The sequence below is a fragment of the Carcharhinus amblyrhynchos genome, chromosome X (genome assembly GCF_965287045.1).
Source record: "Carcharhinus amblyrhynchos chromosome X, sCarAmb.v2.hapA, whole genome shotgun sequence".
Taxonomy (NCBI): Eukaryota; Metazoa; Chordata; class Chondrichthyes; order Carcharhiniformes; family Carcharhinidae; genus Carcharhinus; species Carcharhinus amblyrhynchos.
The window spans coordinates 8536317-8553547 of NC_137359.1; the positions used below are offsets into that span (position 1 = coordinate 8536317).

At 46.6% G+C, this 17231-nt stretch overlaps 1 protein-coding gene across 2 annotated transcripts in view; it reads right to left on the reverse strand.

Moving 5' to 3' along the window:
• hat1 (histone acetyltransferase 1) overlaps nucleotides 1-17223 on the reverse strand; it is a 35548-nt gene extending 18325 nt beyond the window's left edge. The window contains exons 1-5 of one of the 2 annotated variants that reach the window (XM_080217958.1): nucleotides 16940-17223; nucleotides 9963-10034; nucleotides 9714-9789; nucleotides 5514-5634; nucleotides 4328-4507 (exon numbers count right to left, since the gene is read on the reverse strand). In XM_080217958.1, coding sequence (XP_080074084.1) covers nucleotides 4328-4507; nucleotides 5514-5634; nucleotides 9714-9789; nucleotides 9963-10034; nucleotides 16940-16994 — 504 coding nt within the window. In that variant the 5' untranslated portion in view covers nucleotides 16995-17223. Of the gene's footprint in view, nucleotides 1-4327; nucleotides 4508-5513; nucleotides 5635-9713; nucleotides 9790-9962; nucleotides 10035-14160; nucleotides 14188-16939 lie in introns of those variants that run through there. The other variant, XM_080217959.1, reaches the window with a different exon arrangement.
• Between the last annotated feature and the right edge of the window lie 8 nt (nucleotides 17224-17231).

Genomic DNA, 17231 nt, shown 5'->3' on the forward strand with positions numbered 1-17231 from the left:
GTCATGCATGACTCACTACGCAAGGCATAGCTTTTACCCTACAAAGCCACAGCAAGGCCTGGAACACTTCACACTGAATTATACATTCAGTATGCAAACAGCTGACTTGACCTTTGAACATATTAAGCTGCTCTCTTAAAAATAGCATACAGTTCCACATGAGGGAACTGTGAAAAACCACAAGCATCAGTAGAAACAGAAAGGTTTAAACGGGCTCCTTGTAATAAGCTGAAAATGCCACTTTCACCTGGAGCTAAAATGGAGACGTGAGAGACAGACAAGGCCACTGGAATGACGTGTTGTGAGCCTGGCCCTGAGACAGACTAGCAGCAACAAATGGCACACAAGAGCAAGCGAGAAACGAAGCAGCAGACAGAAAGCACATGGAGGCCAGGAGAAAAAGAGACAAAGGCAGACCTGAAGAAAGATCATCCAGCTGAAGTTTCACTCTCTTCAGACGCTGTCTGACCTGCTGAGTATCTCTCACAGTTTCAGCAGCATCTTGTTTTGGTAATAGCACACACATGCACACAAGCAAAGCAGAGAATGGAAGGAGGATGATCAATTTACAGATTGCATTAGGTGAAGAGAAGCAATCAGAGGAGCCACCTCCACCCCATTATTCCACTGGAAAGTGAACATGACATTTTGGAAGAAACATTAGACACTTCAGAGGGATATACTGTAGTTAGACAAGGCTGGGCAGCAAATGAGCCAGGCTGAGGCAAACAGGCACAAAACCAGCTTATCAAAAGCTCCAGACGGAAAAGTTGAGAAGCTCCAGAGAGAATGGGGACGGATGGAACTTTGGAAGGACAACCAACCCAAGCTTTCTTCACCGAGTGCAACTGCTAGGTGGATGACTGGATCCGAATTGTAGCCCCAGTTACACAGATGGTACTCTGATGGCAGAAATGCTGTACACGGAGCATATTTCTACAATATTCCAGCAGACATCAGTCAGTAAACAGCAAGCGGGGAGGAGAACCCAGAAAGACACTGCTCTCGAGCGGTGAGTAGGTTGACAGCGGAGAGATTTACAGCTGCAATGATGCCAGCCATCCCGACCAGTGAGTCTAATCACACTCTCAAAGCAGGCAATAAATGTTGGCATTGCATCTGTGACACATTCCATGAACAAACTGAAAAAGAGAGCTGGGAGATGTCATGTAGAGAGGTCTGATGCTGAACTTGTTTGGATAGCTTTCAGCTGAAAATAACATTTTCACATCACAATGTTCATTTTCTCAGACAGTCCCCAGAAAGATTTTTTTTTAAACAATCATAGAATCCCTACAATACAGAAGGAGACCACTTTGCCCATCAAGTCTGTACCAGCCACAATCCCTCCCAGCCCCTATCCCCATAAGGCCACACATTAGGAGCAAACCGGAGCACCCGGAGGAAACCTATACAGACACAGGGAGAACGTGCAGGCTCCACACAGAGCGATCTGAAGCCGGAATCAAACCCAGGTCACTGGCGCTGTGAGGCAGCAGTGCTAACCACTGTGCTGCCTTAGTTGTACTCCAGTCCCCAACATCTGGAATCTGTTGGGACAGCTCGTGCTCACTGACCATCAAGCAGCAGTCTTATGTAAAGAGCTTGCATTTCTATGGCACCGTCCACAGCCTCATGACGTCCCTTAGTGATTCAGTACTTACTCAAGTGTTGTCACTGTTTAAATGTGGAAAGCGCAGCAGCAAATTTGCGCACAGCAGAACACCATAAGCAACAATGCAAGGGAATCTGTTTTTTGGATTTTGATCCAAGGGGAGAAATATTGGTTAAGAAACCAGGAATAACTCCCCTGCTCATCTCAACGCCATGGATCCTACACGTGGACCTGAAAGGGCAAATCAGGCCTCAGTTCAACATTTCATCCGAAGGAAAATACCACTGGTAGTGCAGCATTCACAGTAAGAAGTCTCACAACACCAGGTTAAAGTACAACAGGCAGTGCAGCATTCCCTCAGTTCTGCACTGGAGTGTCAGCTTGAACTTATTGACCCCCCTCATTCAGAGGAGAGGATGCTGTGATAGATGAGTCAAGCAACAGCCTGACAATGTTTCAATCACTGTCTCGGACTCTTCCATCACCATTCCTATGCATGTTGCTAGGTGCAGAGAGAAGCTCCATTTCCTAACTTGAGGGAAAGGAAGGTGGGGGCTACACATGGTAGAGCAGGAGAAAGTGAAGGTTACACTGAGGACAAAGCATCCATGGTGATCTGCAGCTGCAAAGCAATGCACCAGAAGAGGAAATCATTTTGACATATTCAAAACTCAAGGCTGTTAACCCGTCTGCTGTACAAGCCATCCAAACTGGCTTCCAGATATTTATTAACTTCAGCCTTTGCGTTTTATCCCATGTGTAATGACTTCAGCCAGGCTAATGAGGTTGGCTTACTAGAGTATGAAATACCTGATGAGTCTTAAATAATGGTTAAATTTGGGAGTCTCGTGCTCCCTATTTAAAGCAGGTGTGTCAGACTCCCAGCTTGCATTCAACAGGGAGCTACTGGACAGCTGGCTGTGTACAGATGTATGGTGTAAATAAAGTAACTTGGTGATGGGACTTTCACCTCCGTGCAGTTAGTACACGGTATTAAAGCAAAGTTCAGATGCTGACTTAGGGATAATTTAAATTGCACTTAAAATTGTTGTGGAAATAAACTGTATCATAGAAACTCAGAGGAGTAGGCCATTTGGCCCTTTGAGCCTGCTCACCATTCATTATGATCACGTCTGATCATCAAATTTAATATCCTGATCCTGCCTTCCCCCCATATCCCCTGATCCGTTTAACCCCAAGGGCTATATCTAATTTCTTCTTGAAATCACACAATGTTTTGGTCTCAACTACTTTCTGTGGGAGTGAATTCCACACATTCACCACACTCTGGGTGAAGAAATTTCTCCTCACCTCAGTTCTAAGAGATTTACCTAACCCTAACTCTTATCCTTATGACCCTATGACCTCCTTGTGACCCCTAGTTCTGGGCACCACCACTGCCGCGCCACTTCCACCGTTGGGAACATTCTTTCTGGATCTTCCCTGTTGAAATTTTAAAAGTTTCAATGAGATTCTGTCTCACTCTTCTGAACTCCAGTGAATATAATCCTAACCGACTTAAGTCTCTCCTCATCTGACAGACCTGCCATCCCAGAAATCAGCCTGTAAACCTTTGCTGTACTCCCTCTGTAGCAACAGGAAGATAAGGAGACCAAAACGGCACACAATACTCCAGGCATAGCCTCATACAACTGCAACAAAACATCCCTGTCCCGATGCTCCCAAAGAACTGTGTCTATTATATTCTTTGTATTTGATTACATAATGGTATGTATCACATCAGAGGTATTACTGAAGCAGCACTAGTTCCTGGAACTCCACACAACTCAGCATCAAAGACAGAGAAGAGGTGATCTCACTCAGTGCTGTTTGGAACTTCCTAGGTAGCAGGTTTGGCTTAGCTTTTAATACAATCCGTTCTGATTGGTTGGAGAATTTAACTCAGGTCCTATCTCTCCAAATAAATCAGAAACAGGCCATCAGCTTAAACACCTAATGCCCCTGTCCTAGGGGTGGCACAGCGACACAGTAGTTAGCACTGTTGCCTCACAGTACCAGGGGCACAGATTTGATTCCCAGCTTGGGTCACTGTCTTTGTGGAGTCTGCCCATTCTCCCCATATCTGCGTGGGTTTCCTCCGGGTGTTCCAGATTCCTTCCACACGCCAAAGGTGTGCAGGTTAGGTGGACTGGCTGTGTCAAATTGCCCCTTAACGTCAGGGGGACTGGCTACAATAAATGCATGGGGTTATGGGGATTGTGGTCAATGCAGACTCGATGGACCGAATGGCCTCATTCTGCACTGTAGAATTCTACGAGCCCCTTTGATGTGGCTACTCTTCCAAAGAGGAACTACGATGGGGTTGTGGATTCACTGGATATTTTGTTATTGGATAGATGCTGGCAGCAATAGAACTACGGAGGTAAAAATGAGGCAAAAATCACTGATATAAATTGTCCCGATTCTGTGGCAGAACTAGGGCCACAGACTGTAACTGTACAGGCATCATAGATTAATTACACTCTCTAGATTTAAACATGAAGAAAAAAAATCACCAAGAATCATTGCTGAGAGATACAGAGCCGAACTGGACAATCACTGCCTCAATAAAAACCAACAGATAGTGAAAGTCAGCATCAGTCAGCAGTGCAGAGCTGGCGATGACAAAAGTCTGTACCAAACGGGGATCACGGGTCCAAACAGCCCGAGAATATTCCAGCTTCGGGAAAGCTTTGTGTTTTTTTCACTCACCTTGTAAATCTCATAGTTTAACTCCAGTCCCTCCTTCTCATCATACACGGTGTATGAGTGAATGAGCAATCCAAACGGTCGGAAGGAAGCGTCCTTTTCCAGCTGCACAATAAACTCATCAAGGTTGATGCAGTAACCAGCTGGGATAAATTCTAACATTTTACTTTCAACATCATCAACCTAGATAGGAACAAATTGTTGACAGTAAACTACAGAGCTGAATGCACACAGAAAGCAGCTTCGCTTTTCCCTCTCCCTGTCGCAGCATTGCGCGGTGTCACACTGATTCTCAACATCCAAACACAAAAGCGTTTCTGTTACAGCCGAGGAGCACACCCCCAATCAGCTGTCTATCCATACAGAAAACTCTCCTTGGCTGCCACATTTCTCAGCGCACTGAATCAACGGGGTCATAAGCAGATGGCCAGGGTGAGGGATTGGGATGGGGGGGGGGCGGGGGTAGCACACTTCTATCTTTCAGCCTGTTCCAGCAATTTTCTAGATGACAAACTGTTCCCTCTTCCATGCCAGGAAAGGCCCTGCAGGATTTATTAAATGCTTGGATAACAGATTCCTCCAAACACCAGAAACACAATTAATTCAGTTAAAAGTTATTTCATTACCGACGTGGCTCTTCCAAAGTGTTTCTACCTGCGCATCATTCCTCAGTTTTTTTTAAGAAACGTGGATGAGATGCCTATCATTGACTCACAGCTGCAGGAAAGCAGTTTCTCCTAACATTCACAAGCACGCATGGTCCTATTTCAGCTCGCTCTGTGAAGACATGCTTTAGAAATCACTGTTCTATCACCTTGGAAGACTGTGGTGCAGTTTTACAGGAAACACCAGCCCTATCTTAGCAGTTCCTAACTGCCAGTCCAGACAGAGAAGCAGTGAGGCATACGACAAAGGGAAGGAATATCATAATCAAAGTCTGATCTTCACATGACATCCACAAGAGCACTTTCTGGTGGCGATCAGGGCGGGAAACCCTGCCCAATTTGCCCCTCCCTAACTCAGGAGGTCAATTCTAGCCTGTATTGACACCACTTGCCAGATGCAACCACTGAAAAATGCATTACAGAACCTTGCTGTATGAACAGATGGCACAGTACATAATCTCAGCACTGTTCAGGTTAGTTAAAACCTTGCAAAGACAAGCAACCGATACATTTCAATAGCCTACCTCTAGGTTGTCATATTTTTCTACAACTTTGCTGGAGTATTTGATATTGAAGAATGTAGTGAGGCTGCAGGTGCTGTAGTACAATTGGATTTCAAGGTCCTTGTAGCCAAATACTGATTCTCTGCAGGCAAAGCAGAAATAACCACATGTTGATTGAGAATCTGCAGAAGTTAAGATTTATTTTCCCTCTACTTTAACCCAGGGCCATTTATCAATCTCAAATGAACATGTTTACTTGAAGATGTTTCGTTACACAGTGATCATGTCTAGTGCTGATTTATATTTGAGCTGCCTCAGTAGAAACACTACTATTGGATCTGAACTAAGAGTCCATCTGTAACTTTGCTATTCCTCATCTGGTTGAAAAAAAAACGTGCATTTGCATAGCGTTGTTTGTAATCACAGGCCATCTCGTAAAGTACTTTACAGCCAATGAAGTACTTCTTAAATATAGTCACGTAGGAAATGCAGCAGCCAATTTGCGCACAGCAAGATCCCATACACAGCAATGTGAGAATGACTGGAAAACCTGCATTTTTTTTTGAAGTGCACTGACATTTCTCGGCAGATTGAAACAATGCGGTTGCGACTTTGTAGCAAATGTTTGCGCAAATACCGTTGAGCAAATGAGGAGGGAGCTGTACGGTTAATATTGAGGGCTACTGATCAGCACTTCAAATCATGCAACAAAACAACAAGGTTTACCCTATAGTTCAGCAGCCCTAGCAACTTAATCAAGTAAAAAAAAGGTGTCAGGACACAGCTGTTAGCATTTGTATGGTGCCAAACAATGGGAGTGTCATGAAACTTAAAAATCAAAAGACCAAACCATTTTGATCTATTATATTTTGAATTCAGTGCATGCAGGGAACACTCCACTGGATATACCTATGCCAATCTCTTTGAATGGGATGTCCCAGTGTAAAAACAAACACTTTTAGCTGTAACATCTGTTAGGAGTTTCTGGCATCGCACAATACCAGCTCTTTTTAGAGGGCTGGGGGTCTGTGCACATTATCCAGCGGAATACAAATCAATGGAAGACTTGGTTAAGTACAGTATGCTGGTCAGACCACAATTCACATACTGTTTGTTGAGAAATTGTTCAAGTAACAGAGTGAAGTTTCACAAGATGGATGAGGGTCAGGTGGACAGAATTATGGGGAAGAACTGGAGAGACTCGGGCTTTTCATCCTACAAGGTCAATAAGGTGGGACCTCTGGAGGAATATGTCAACTTGACTTAAGTGGTAGCACTCATCGGGTTCTGGATTGGAGTCCATAATCTGCATCTGAATATAGTATTGAAGGAGTGTCCTCTTACTGACATCAAACTGCCTGCCCAGATGAATGATAAAGATCCTGGGGCACAATTTGACTAACGTCAGTGAGGTTACCTGGTATCCTGGCCAACATTTCATCCCCACTCAATACAAACAGTGGAATTAGTGCGTGTTATCCTGGATGTTTCACTGCAGAATGCATTGAAGCATCAAGTCATGGCAAAGGGTTAGTAACAATTCACTAGAATATCAGGTGTACAAGACTACGGTTGAGGATGGGCCTTTGCGTACTGGAACAGAGGCGTCAAGTGGAATGGAGGTTTTTCAAACGGTCTGGTTGATTTTGAGAGGGTTGAAAGTCAGAGTTATACAGCACAGAAACCCCCCTAAACCCCTTATAACCCCTCAAAATTTCTTATCCCTTACCTTAAATCTTTTCCCCTGGGTGGAGGGATCAGTGATGAGGGCAAAGTTTCTTCCTGTCTATCTATGCCCCTCAATTTTCTCCATTTCAATTATATCCCCCCTCAGTTCCCTCTGCTCCAAGGAAAACAACCACAAAGTATCTAATATTTCTCCATAACTAGAACTCTCCAGCCCAGGAAACACCCTGCTAAATCTCCTCTGCACCCTTTCCAATGCTGTCATCTCCCTCCTATGATGTGGATTCCAGAACTGCACACCGTACTCTAGCTGTGGCCGAAACAAAGTGAAAGACTGAGAATTGGGAAACAAAAGGGAGAGACGAAAAGCGATGTTTTTACAGACTGTTTTACCACAGGATACCAAAACAGAGACTGAAATATGACTTAAAACAGAAATCTTACACAAGGATTTGAAATGGGGAATGTAAAAGGACAGAAGAGGACAGATTAAATGAGTACAAATATTGATTGCTATGGTGCTGGAGGAGATACCAAGATAGGGAGTGCGTTTTTGTTTAAATTATTCACTCGTGGGACACGGGCGTTGCTGGCTGGCCAGCATTTATTGCACATCCTTAGTTGCCCTCGTTCAGAGGGTAGTTGAGAGTCAAGCACATGTAGGTCAGACCAGGTAAGGACGGTAGATTTCCTTCCCTAGAGGACATTAGATTTTCCGATAATGGTTTCACTGTCACCAGTAGATTCTTAATTTCAGATTTTTTTTATTGAATTCAAATTCCACCATCTGCCATTGCAGAATTCCAATCCGGGTCTCCAGAACATTAGCTGAGTTTCTGGATTAATAGTCTTGCAATAATACCATTTGGTCATCGCCTCCCCTATTGCTATAGGTATATTTATTGTTTTTTTATGTTTCTCCCTCTCTACTCTGTCCAGACCCTTCTTTATTTTGAACACCTCGATCAAATCTCTCATTTCTCTCAGCCTTCTCTTTAATCTGTCCTCATAACTGAAGTTCTTCATCCTAGGAAATCATTCTCATAAATCTATTTACATCCACTCTAAGGCCTTCCTAAATGCAAAATCGGACACGATACTCTAGTTGAGGCTGGGTCAGAAATAACCAAGTAAAACATGAGGCATGGGGATTGCTTGGAACAGCAGCCTATAATAGCGTACCAGCACAAATGACTGAAATAGGCTTGAAGAACAGATGTAGTTTTAGCTAGAAGTTCATAGGATTGTAGGGAATTCTCGGCATTTCAACCTCTGCACAGTTTTCCTCATCATTTGCTGTGTTCTGCATATCTCTTGTTGCACAACCTGTCCAGACATGTTGAATTTCAGCATACAAACCACCTTTCTGGGCAACAGAAAAAAAACTACAAATGTAGGTTAGCTTGGCTCTCGGCTTCAAGTTAAGCAAGTTTACAGATCAAGTGCTGAGTGCACTGCTTAAAACCACACAGAAATCAACATGTGGTTAGATCCACAAGAAAAAAGAGAAAAGAAAGATTTACATTTTTATAATGGGTGGAATTTTCCTGTCCTGTTTGCCACAGGAATTGCAGCAGGTGGAACATGAACCATGCAAGAGTCCATTGACCTTGGGCAGGATTTTCTAGCCTTGGGGTGAGCATGGCTGGAAAATCCCACCCACTATCTTTCACATCCTCAGGATGTTCCAGTGCATTTTACAGCTAATTATTTTTTTAAATTGATTTATGGGACATGGGCATCACTAGCTGGCCAGCTTTTATTGCCCATCCCTAGTTGCCCTTGAGAAGGTGATGGTGAGCTGCCTTCTTGAATCGCTGCAGTCCATGCGCTGCGGGTTGACCCAAAATACCATTAGGGAGGGAATTCCAGGATTTTGACCCAGCAACAATGAAGTAATGACAATATATTTCCAAGTCAGGATGGTGACTGACTTTGAGGGGAATTTGCAGGTGGTGGTGTTCCCATGTATCTGCTGCCCTTGTCCTTCTAGATGGAAGTGGTCGTGGGTTTGGAAGGTGCTGTCTAAGGATCTTTGGTAAATTTCTGAAGTCAAACGTAATTGCAAGTTTGTGTACAAGGTTCCACAAACAAGATATTGCAAATTATATCATCATTTAAATGTGTTGGTTGAGGGATGAATATTTGTCAGGATATAGAGGAGGAGGCCTACACTTCAGTGCCACGGGATCTTTTGTGTACACTTGAGGGCATGGACAGAATCTTGGCACAACATCTGACGCAGCAGTCCAGTGTTCCCTCGGTACTGCAGTGGGAACAGCAGCCTAGATTATGCACGCAAGTCTCTGGAGTAGGACATCAACTCACAACCTTCTGAGTGTTACTCATTAAGCCACCACTGACGCTGTGCTAAACCAAGCAAGTTAGAATCACAAAAGAGCACAAGGCAAATCAGAAACAGCCAATTCCAGAACACGGGATGAAAACAGAAAAGCAGACTAAAAGCTTGCAACGTATTGTATATTCGATATAGGGTCCCTGTTGACAGGATTCAATTTAACACAGATTACATACTCATCTCCAAACACTTGGTGACTGTATAGTGGACTGAAGCTTGTGGTCTCATCCTCCAGGTCTTCAGCAAAGCGAACTATTAATATGGAAAAAAAACACATAAAACTGACTCTGATTCGGAGAAAGAAATGACTGAACCAATCTCATTAAGGCAGAGCTAGGCAGGATTAATCCAGGGGTAGCAGGAAAGTGGGGCTGAGGTTAGGCAGTGTGCAAGTCACAAGAAGATTCAGTGCTTGAAGCACGTACCTAACTTTAGCCGAATAGCCTTGTTGGTATCGCACTTGTATTCTGTTAACTTCTTTTCCAGGTTCAAAATGTCTACAGAAAATAAATCAGACAAAAAAAATAGCAGAACAAATATCTAAATAGCCAATTTAATTTGATAAAGTCTAAGCAGCCCCCTGGTGAAGGACACACACACACACACACACCCTACCTATCTACCTCCTGGTAAAGATTTGATCAGAACAGAAATGTTAAGCTCAGCAACGTTACCAGGAGCACTGGGATGGGACTCAATTGCCTGCTACTACATTGATGTCAGCTCTCAGAGACTGGGAGGAAGTTTCAAGGGATCCAAGAACAGGGAAACCACAGGGAGACAGGAAAGTGGAAGCCAGTGGTACTGAGGAAAGGAGGTTCAAGGTTTCAAAGTGCTGGTGGTAGTTGAGACACAGGGACAGATTATAGAGCTGGGAAATGAGTACGGTGTTTGAGTGCACAGAGGGATTTACAAGATCTAGGAAAGGCCAGGAAGTCTGCTAACATCAGAGACATTGCTCTACGATAGTACTCAGTTCAGAAACCTGTAAATAGTTTCATTTTTATTCTTGACGTGAGTGGATCAAAGACTATGTTGCTTCCACTCTAATTAAAATGAACTCCCAAATCAAGCTTACAAAGGATTCCGATCTTACAGGAAGCTAGAACTATTAGCTCGACAGCACTGTGCTCAAACATTTCTTCCAGCATTTCAGAGGAGTTGCTTTGTTCAGTTAGTGGAGAAAATAAGGTGTATTACAAATGTCAAAAGGATGGCAAAGAATTTGAGGAGGATTACAGCAGGCAGAGAGATGGAAGAACAATAATTAAACTTGGAATCACCCACTTTCTGATTGGACAGAGAGGGAGTAAGTGGTGAAAGGGGATTTGAATCCCTGCAATGCATAAAGGACTCCTTCCTCAGGTGGTGGGTTAGTCAGCTGAAAAGGAAAGAGGTGTTGCTACATCTGGTTCTGAGGGATGAAACTGGGCAGATAGATGAATTAAATGCAGGTGAGTACCTGGGGAACAGCAGCCACACTATAACAAGGCTTAAGATACAACAGAAATGGAGAGTCGGGACAAAAACCTAGAATGTTATGACAGACGAGGGCAGATTCTGCAAAGATTCTGTCCAGTCCATGTGTCTGGCCCAATCTCCACTGCTTCCCCTCACCTCCTCTCTCCACTCCCCCACTCCTCAAATTCTCTCACCCACCCCCTCCTCCTTCTCTTCCCCCCTCACCTTTCCTCTGTCAGGAGTCTTATTGAATGATAGGGCAGAATTGAGGGGCAAATTGCCTCACAAACCCCCATATTATTTTTTAAATAACACTTCTAAGAATCTTCAACTTCATATTCAATACGATATGCAACAAATCCTCAGGATTCAGCAAAGTGCAGAACGATCATCATTTCACACAAGTGTTCAGGGAGAAGACTAGCAAAGATCAATCCAAATAATTCGAAGACTCAGACACCACAATCCCCACTATTACAGTCAGCAACTCCTCCTGTATGGATATTAAAAGGACAACATATGTATCACACAACCAAGACATGCAACCCACTTGGAGGGCATCCAAAAGAGGGCCCCTGGGCAGAGCACTCAATCTATGCTGGGGAGCAGAATACTTCTTCCACATTTTCACTCACAAAAGCAGTCTTCATACTGGCACTAATAACACCACCCAAACATAGGTCTATTCACCAGCGACACCACCACTGCAAACCATGCCTCACCCAAGCCAGCTCTGACTGTGCCACACAAACAAGGATTTCTTCAATGTAATTTGCCTCCCCGCAGTCAGAATAGTTAACCAGGACCTTCCACCAACATTGCAGAGATTATTTATCAGTTCAACTCGTTCCAGGTTGAGCACCAGGATAAAGGAAAACTGAAAAGATGATTAGCAACAGAGCATGCAAAAACACAGCCTTCCCTGCGCTCACATCAGGTGACCTCCCCCCGCATTTTTAAAACGTTTGTTCACGGACTGTGGGTGTCACTGGCTAGGCCAGTATTTCTTGCCCATCTTCAATTGAAGATGGTGGTGATCCACATTCTTGAATTGGTGATGTAGGCACACCCACAGTGCTGTTAGGGAGGGAGTTCCAGGATCTGCCATATTCTTGCCCACCCACTTAACCTGTTCTATATCACTGTGCAGCCTGTGTCCACCTCACAGCTTACATTCCCACTTCCCACCAAGTTTTGTATCATCAGCAAACATAAAAGAGCAAACATATTCAGTTCCTTCATCTCAGTTATTACTATAAACCGCAAGTAGCTGCGAACCGAGCCCCGATACTTGCAGAACTTCACTAGTTGCAGCCTGCCAACCTGAAAATGACCCAATCATCCATTATGTATTTTCTGGCAATTAACCAATCCTCAACTCCATAAGGCCTTATCTTTAATACTGCATCTTACTGAATGCCCGTGAAAGTCCATTGGTTTCCCTATTCTCAGTAGATAGAAACACTTAGATGTTGGGGATCAAAATGGACTAAAATGAAAAGCGCTCATCAGAGCAGCAGAAGAGATCCTTACAGCTGTGAGTTTGTAACAGCTTTGCTAGTTAAGTACAATACAATCTCCCAACCACAATTCCTAAAAATGGCTATGATCGTGAGCGAGATGAGGAAAACTATTCAAAGAGGGAGTTTTTCCCACTCAGTTAGAAGAGCTGGTTACGCTCCCAGGATAAAGATAATTTAAGGATCCTGCAAGTTCAAAATTGGCTCATAATTATGTGCTCACACTGCTGTGGTCAGTGCTGAAATATTAAATAAAGGCTAGATTGATATACACTGAACCCACATTATATTTACAGACAGTATATATGTATTCTACACATTTATATGGCTAAGACCAGAGAAGTCAAATGGCAAGCTCAAGAATTTTTTCCAGGACAAGCTCAGTGATTGGACAGACATTTTCATCCTGAGCTCGAGCTCTTTAACCATAAACAGATCTTACATAGGTAAAATTATTTAACTGTAGTTGTCACAAGAGAGGATCACAATTGTTGGGCAAGCTGGTCTTTCTTTCCTTGTCCATCAATCACGTACCAGGTTGTTTCCTGGGTCGGTGGGACTGACAAATGAGGAAAGATTGAGTTGGTTAAGATAATATTTGCTGGAATTTATAAGATGGCGTGGGGGAATAATCGAAACCTATAAAATCCTAACAGGGCTAGGCAGGAAGGATGATCCCAATGGTGAGGATGTCCAGAAGCAGGGAATCACAGTTTGAGATTATATGGTAGACCATTTAGGACTGAAATGAGGAGAGATTTCTTCACCCAGAGAGTGGTCAGTCTGTGGAATTCACTATCAAAACTGTGACACAGTGGTTAGAACAGTGGTTGCCTCAGTGTCAGTGACCTGGGTTCAATTCCAGCCTTGGCTCAGTGTGTGTGGAGTTTGCATGTTCTCCCTGTCTCTGTGTGGGTTTCCACCGGGTGCTCTGGTTTCCTCCCACACTCTGAAGATGTGTGGGTTAGGTTGATTGGCCATGTTAAATTGCCCCTTAGTGTCAGGGGGTCTGGCTAGGGTAAGTGCATGGGGATAGGGCCTGGGTAGGGATTCTTGTTGGTTCAGACTTGATGGGCCAAAAGGCGTCCTCCTGCATGGTAGGGATTCTACCAGTGTGTGTTCTCAAGGAGTTAGATTGAGCAGTTAAGGTTAAAGGGGACAGGGAAGATTGGTGAGGTGGATGACCAGCTATGATCATAAGGAATGGTAGAGCAGGCTCGAAGGGCCGAATGGCCTTCGTCTGCTATTTATCGAGATATCAGAAATGCCAAGGCAGCTTCTAGAGACATCAGCACACACAGGAATCGTTTGCTCCATTGGATGCCGTGTCTTCCTGAAGAAAGTTGTTCCCAAGTGTCCTGGATAATATTATTCTGTGCACCAAGTTGCCTTCGTGCCTTGCCAGCTGCGATTCTTGCTGTGCTTATGGGATCTTACTGTGTACAGCTGTGCTACATTTTAAAATGACTTCAGGATGTGCCGGGGCGTGAGGGACCTGCTGGAAAGGCGGGATGTTCCACACTGAGCGGGGCCAGGACGGGGAACGGGAGGCAGACACGGACATACTCACTCAGTGCCCCCTCCGGCACACACACAGCAGCTCCGACTGCCTCCAGCCGCCCTGTTCCCCCGCTTCACTCACCCGCCATGTCAGTGCGCCTGCCTCCCGCCCGCCGCTCTCAGGCCCGAGCCGCAGCCTGCTCCCGATCCCGCTCCCGATCGATTACTGCCGCCTGCCCCGCGCACCCTCAGTGCCGAGCGCGGGAAAGTCGAACCGGAAGCAGCAGACGGAAATAGCTGACCGGCCCGCCCCCAATCTACTTCCCCAAACACCCTGCTCCCCACCCCGACACACCCACTCTCAACACTGTCCCCCCCCTACACTCACAACCCACACAAAGTCCTCCTTACCTCACCGACTCCCACACTCCTAGCCCCCCAACCCACTGCTACCCCTCCCCCCAACTGCCCCCACTCCCCCCAACTGCCCCCACTCACACCCCTGCCCTCACCCTGCCCCCCCACCCTCGCCTCCTCTCCGCGCCCTCAACCCCCCTCCGCTCACTCCTCCCTACCCCCCCCCCCACCCCTGCGCTCACTCCTCCCTCTCTTGTGGGGGTGGTGTGGGTTAGTGATTCCCCTATTGGTACACGGCTGGGACAGTGGGGGTGGTGTGGGTTAGTGATTCCCCTATTGGTACACGGCTGGGTCAGTGGGGGTGGTGTGGGTTAGTGATTCCCCTATTGGTACACGGCTGGGTCAGTGGGGGTGGTGTGGGTTAGTGATTCCCTATTGGTACACGGCTGGGACAGTGGGGGTGGTGTGGGTTAGTGATTCCCTATTGGTACACGGCTGGGACAGTGGGGGTGGTGAGGGTTAGTGATTCCCCTATTGGTACACGGCTGGGACAGTGGGGGTGGTGTGGGTTAGTGATTCCCTATTGGTACACGGCTGGGACAGTGGGGGTGGTGTGGGTTAGTGATTCCCCTATTGGTACACGGCTGGGTCAGTGGGGGTGGTGTGGGTTAGTGATTCCCCTATTGGTACACGGCTGGGTCAGTGGGGGTGGTGTGGGTTAGTGATTCCCTATTGGTACACGGCTGGGACAGTGGGGGTGGTGTGGGTTAGTGATTCCCCTATTGGTACACGGCTGGGTCAGTGGGGGTGGTGTGGGTTAGTGATTCCCTATTGGTACACGGCTGGGACAGTGGGGGTGGTGTGGGTTAGTGATTCCCTATTGGTACACGGCTGGGACAGTGGGGGTGGTGAGGGTTAGTGATTCCCCTATTGGTACACGGCTGGGTCAGTGGGGGTGGTGTGGGTTAGTGATTCCCCTATTGGTACACGGCTGGGACAGTGGGGGTGGTGTGGGTTAGTGATTCCCCTATTGGTACACGGCTGGGACAGTGGGGGTGGTGTGGGTTAGTGATTCCCCTATTGGTACACGGCTGGGACAGTGGGGGTGGTGTGGGTTAGTGATTCCCTATTGGTACACGGCTGGGACAGTGGGGGTGGTGTGGGTTAGTGATTCCCCTATTGGTACACGGCTGGGACAGTGGGGGTGGTGTGGGTTAGTGATTCCCTATTGGTACACGGCTGGGACAGTGGGGGTGGTGTGGGTTAGTGATTCCCTATTGGTACACGGCTGGGACAGTGGGGGTGGTGTGGGTTAGTGATTCCCCTATTGGTACACGGTTGGGTCAGTGGGGGTGGTGTGGGTTAGTGATTCCTGTATTGGTACACGGCTGGGACAGTGGGGGTGGTGTGGGTTAGTGATTCCCCTATTGGTACACGGCTGGGACAGTGGGGGTGGTGTGGGTTAGTGATTCCCTATTGGTACACGGCTGGGACAGTGGGGGTGGTGTGGGTTAGTGATTCCCCTATTGGTACACGGCTGGGACAGTGGGGGTGGTGTGGGTTAGTGATTCCCTATTGGTACACGGCTGGGACAGTGGGGGTGGTGTGGGTTAGTGATTCCCCTATTGGTACACGGCTGGGACAGTGGGGGTGGTGAGGGTTAGTGATTCCCTATTGGTACACGGCTGGGACAGTGGGGGTGGTGTGGGTTAGTGATTCCCCTATTGGTACACGGCTGGGACAGTGGGGGTGGTGTGGGTTAGTGATTCCCCTATTGGTACACGGCTGGGACAGTGGGGGTGGTGTGGGTTAGTGATTCCCCTATTGGTACACGGCTGGGACAGTGGGGGTGGTGAGGGTTAGTGATTCCCCTATTGGTACACGGCTGGGACAGTGGGGGTGGTGAGGGTTAGTGATTCCCCTATTGGTACACGGCTGGGACAGTGGGGGTGGTGTGGGTTAGTGATTCCCTATTGGTACACGGCTGGGACAGTGGGGGTGGTGTGGGTTAGTGATTCCCTATTGGTACACGGCTGGGTCAGTGGGGGTGGTGTGGGTTAGTGATTCCCCTATTGGTACACGGCTGGGACAGTGGGGGTGGTGTGGGTTAGTGATTCCTGTATTGGTACACGGCTGGGTCAGTGGGGGTGGTGAGGGTTAGTGATTCCCCTATTGGTACACGGTGGGGACAGTGCGGGTGGTGTCGTTTCGAGAGTCCCTATTAATACATGGCGTATGTGGGTTGTGTGGGTTCGTGTTTCCGTATTGGTAAATGCCTGGCATAGCTTTGGTTGGTGATTTTCATAATGTGGGATTGGCCATGGTAATTTGCCCCTTGGTATCAGGGGGCCTGGCAGGGTAAATGCATGGGGTTAAGGGGATTGAGCCTGGCTGGGATTGAGGATTGGTACTGTCTGCATGAGCCTAATGGCTTCCTTCTGCACTGTAGGGTTTGTATGGCTATTGGGGCTGCTGTGAGTTGGTGTGTTGGGTGGGGACTCTCTGTTTGCACATGGGTGGTGAAGATGTGTGCACATTTGCTGTCCAGTTGTCCGCAGTCTTACCATGAGATGTGATCTTTCTTTTCTGTGGCCAGATGTGACTGTTGCCTTCAGCCATTTTGTTTTATCTGGCAGCATGTCAACCCTTTCCTCTATGTTTGTGTGCAAGCATCGCATGATGTGCTTGGCATCATGATTTTCTCACCCTTCCGCAGTCCCCCTTGGAGCTGTTCCGTTTTATCCAGTCCTTTTCCTTGATTCTGCACTCTATTCAAAATGGAGCTCCGCGGCCCTCAGCACAGGCGGCCCACACAGAGCCGCCTCTGCGCCGCCACCTCTGGCCACTATGCGCGCC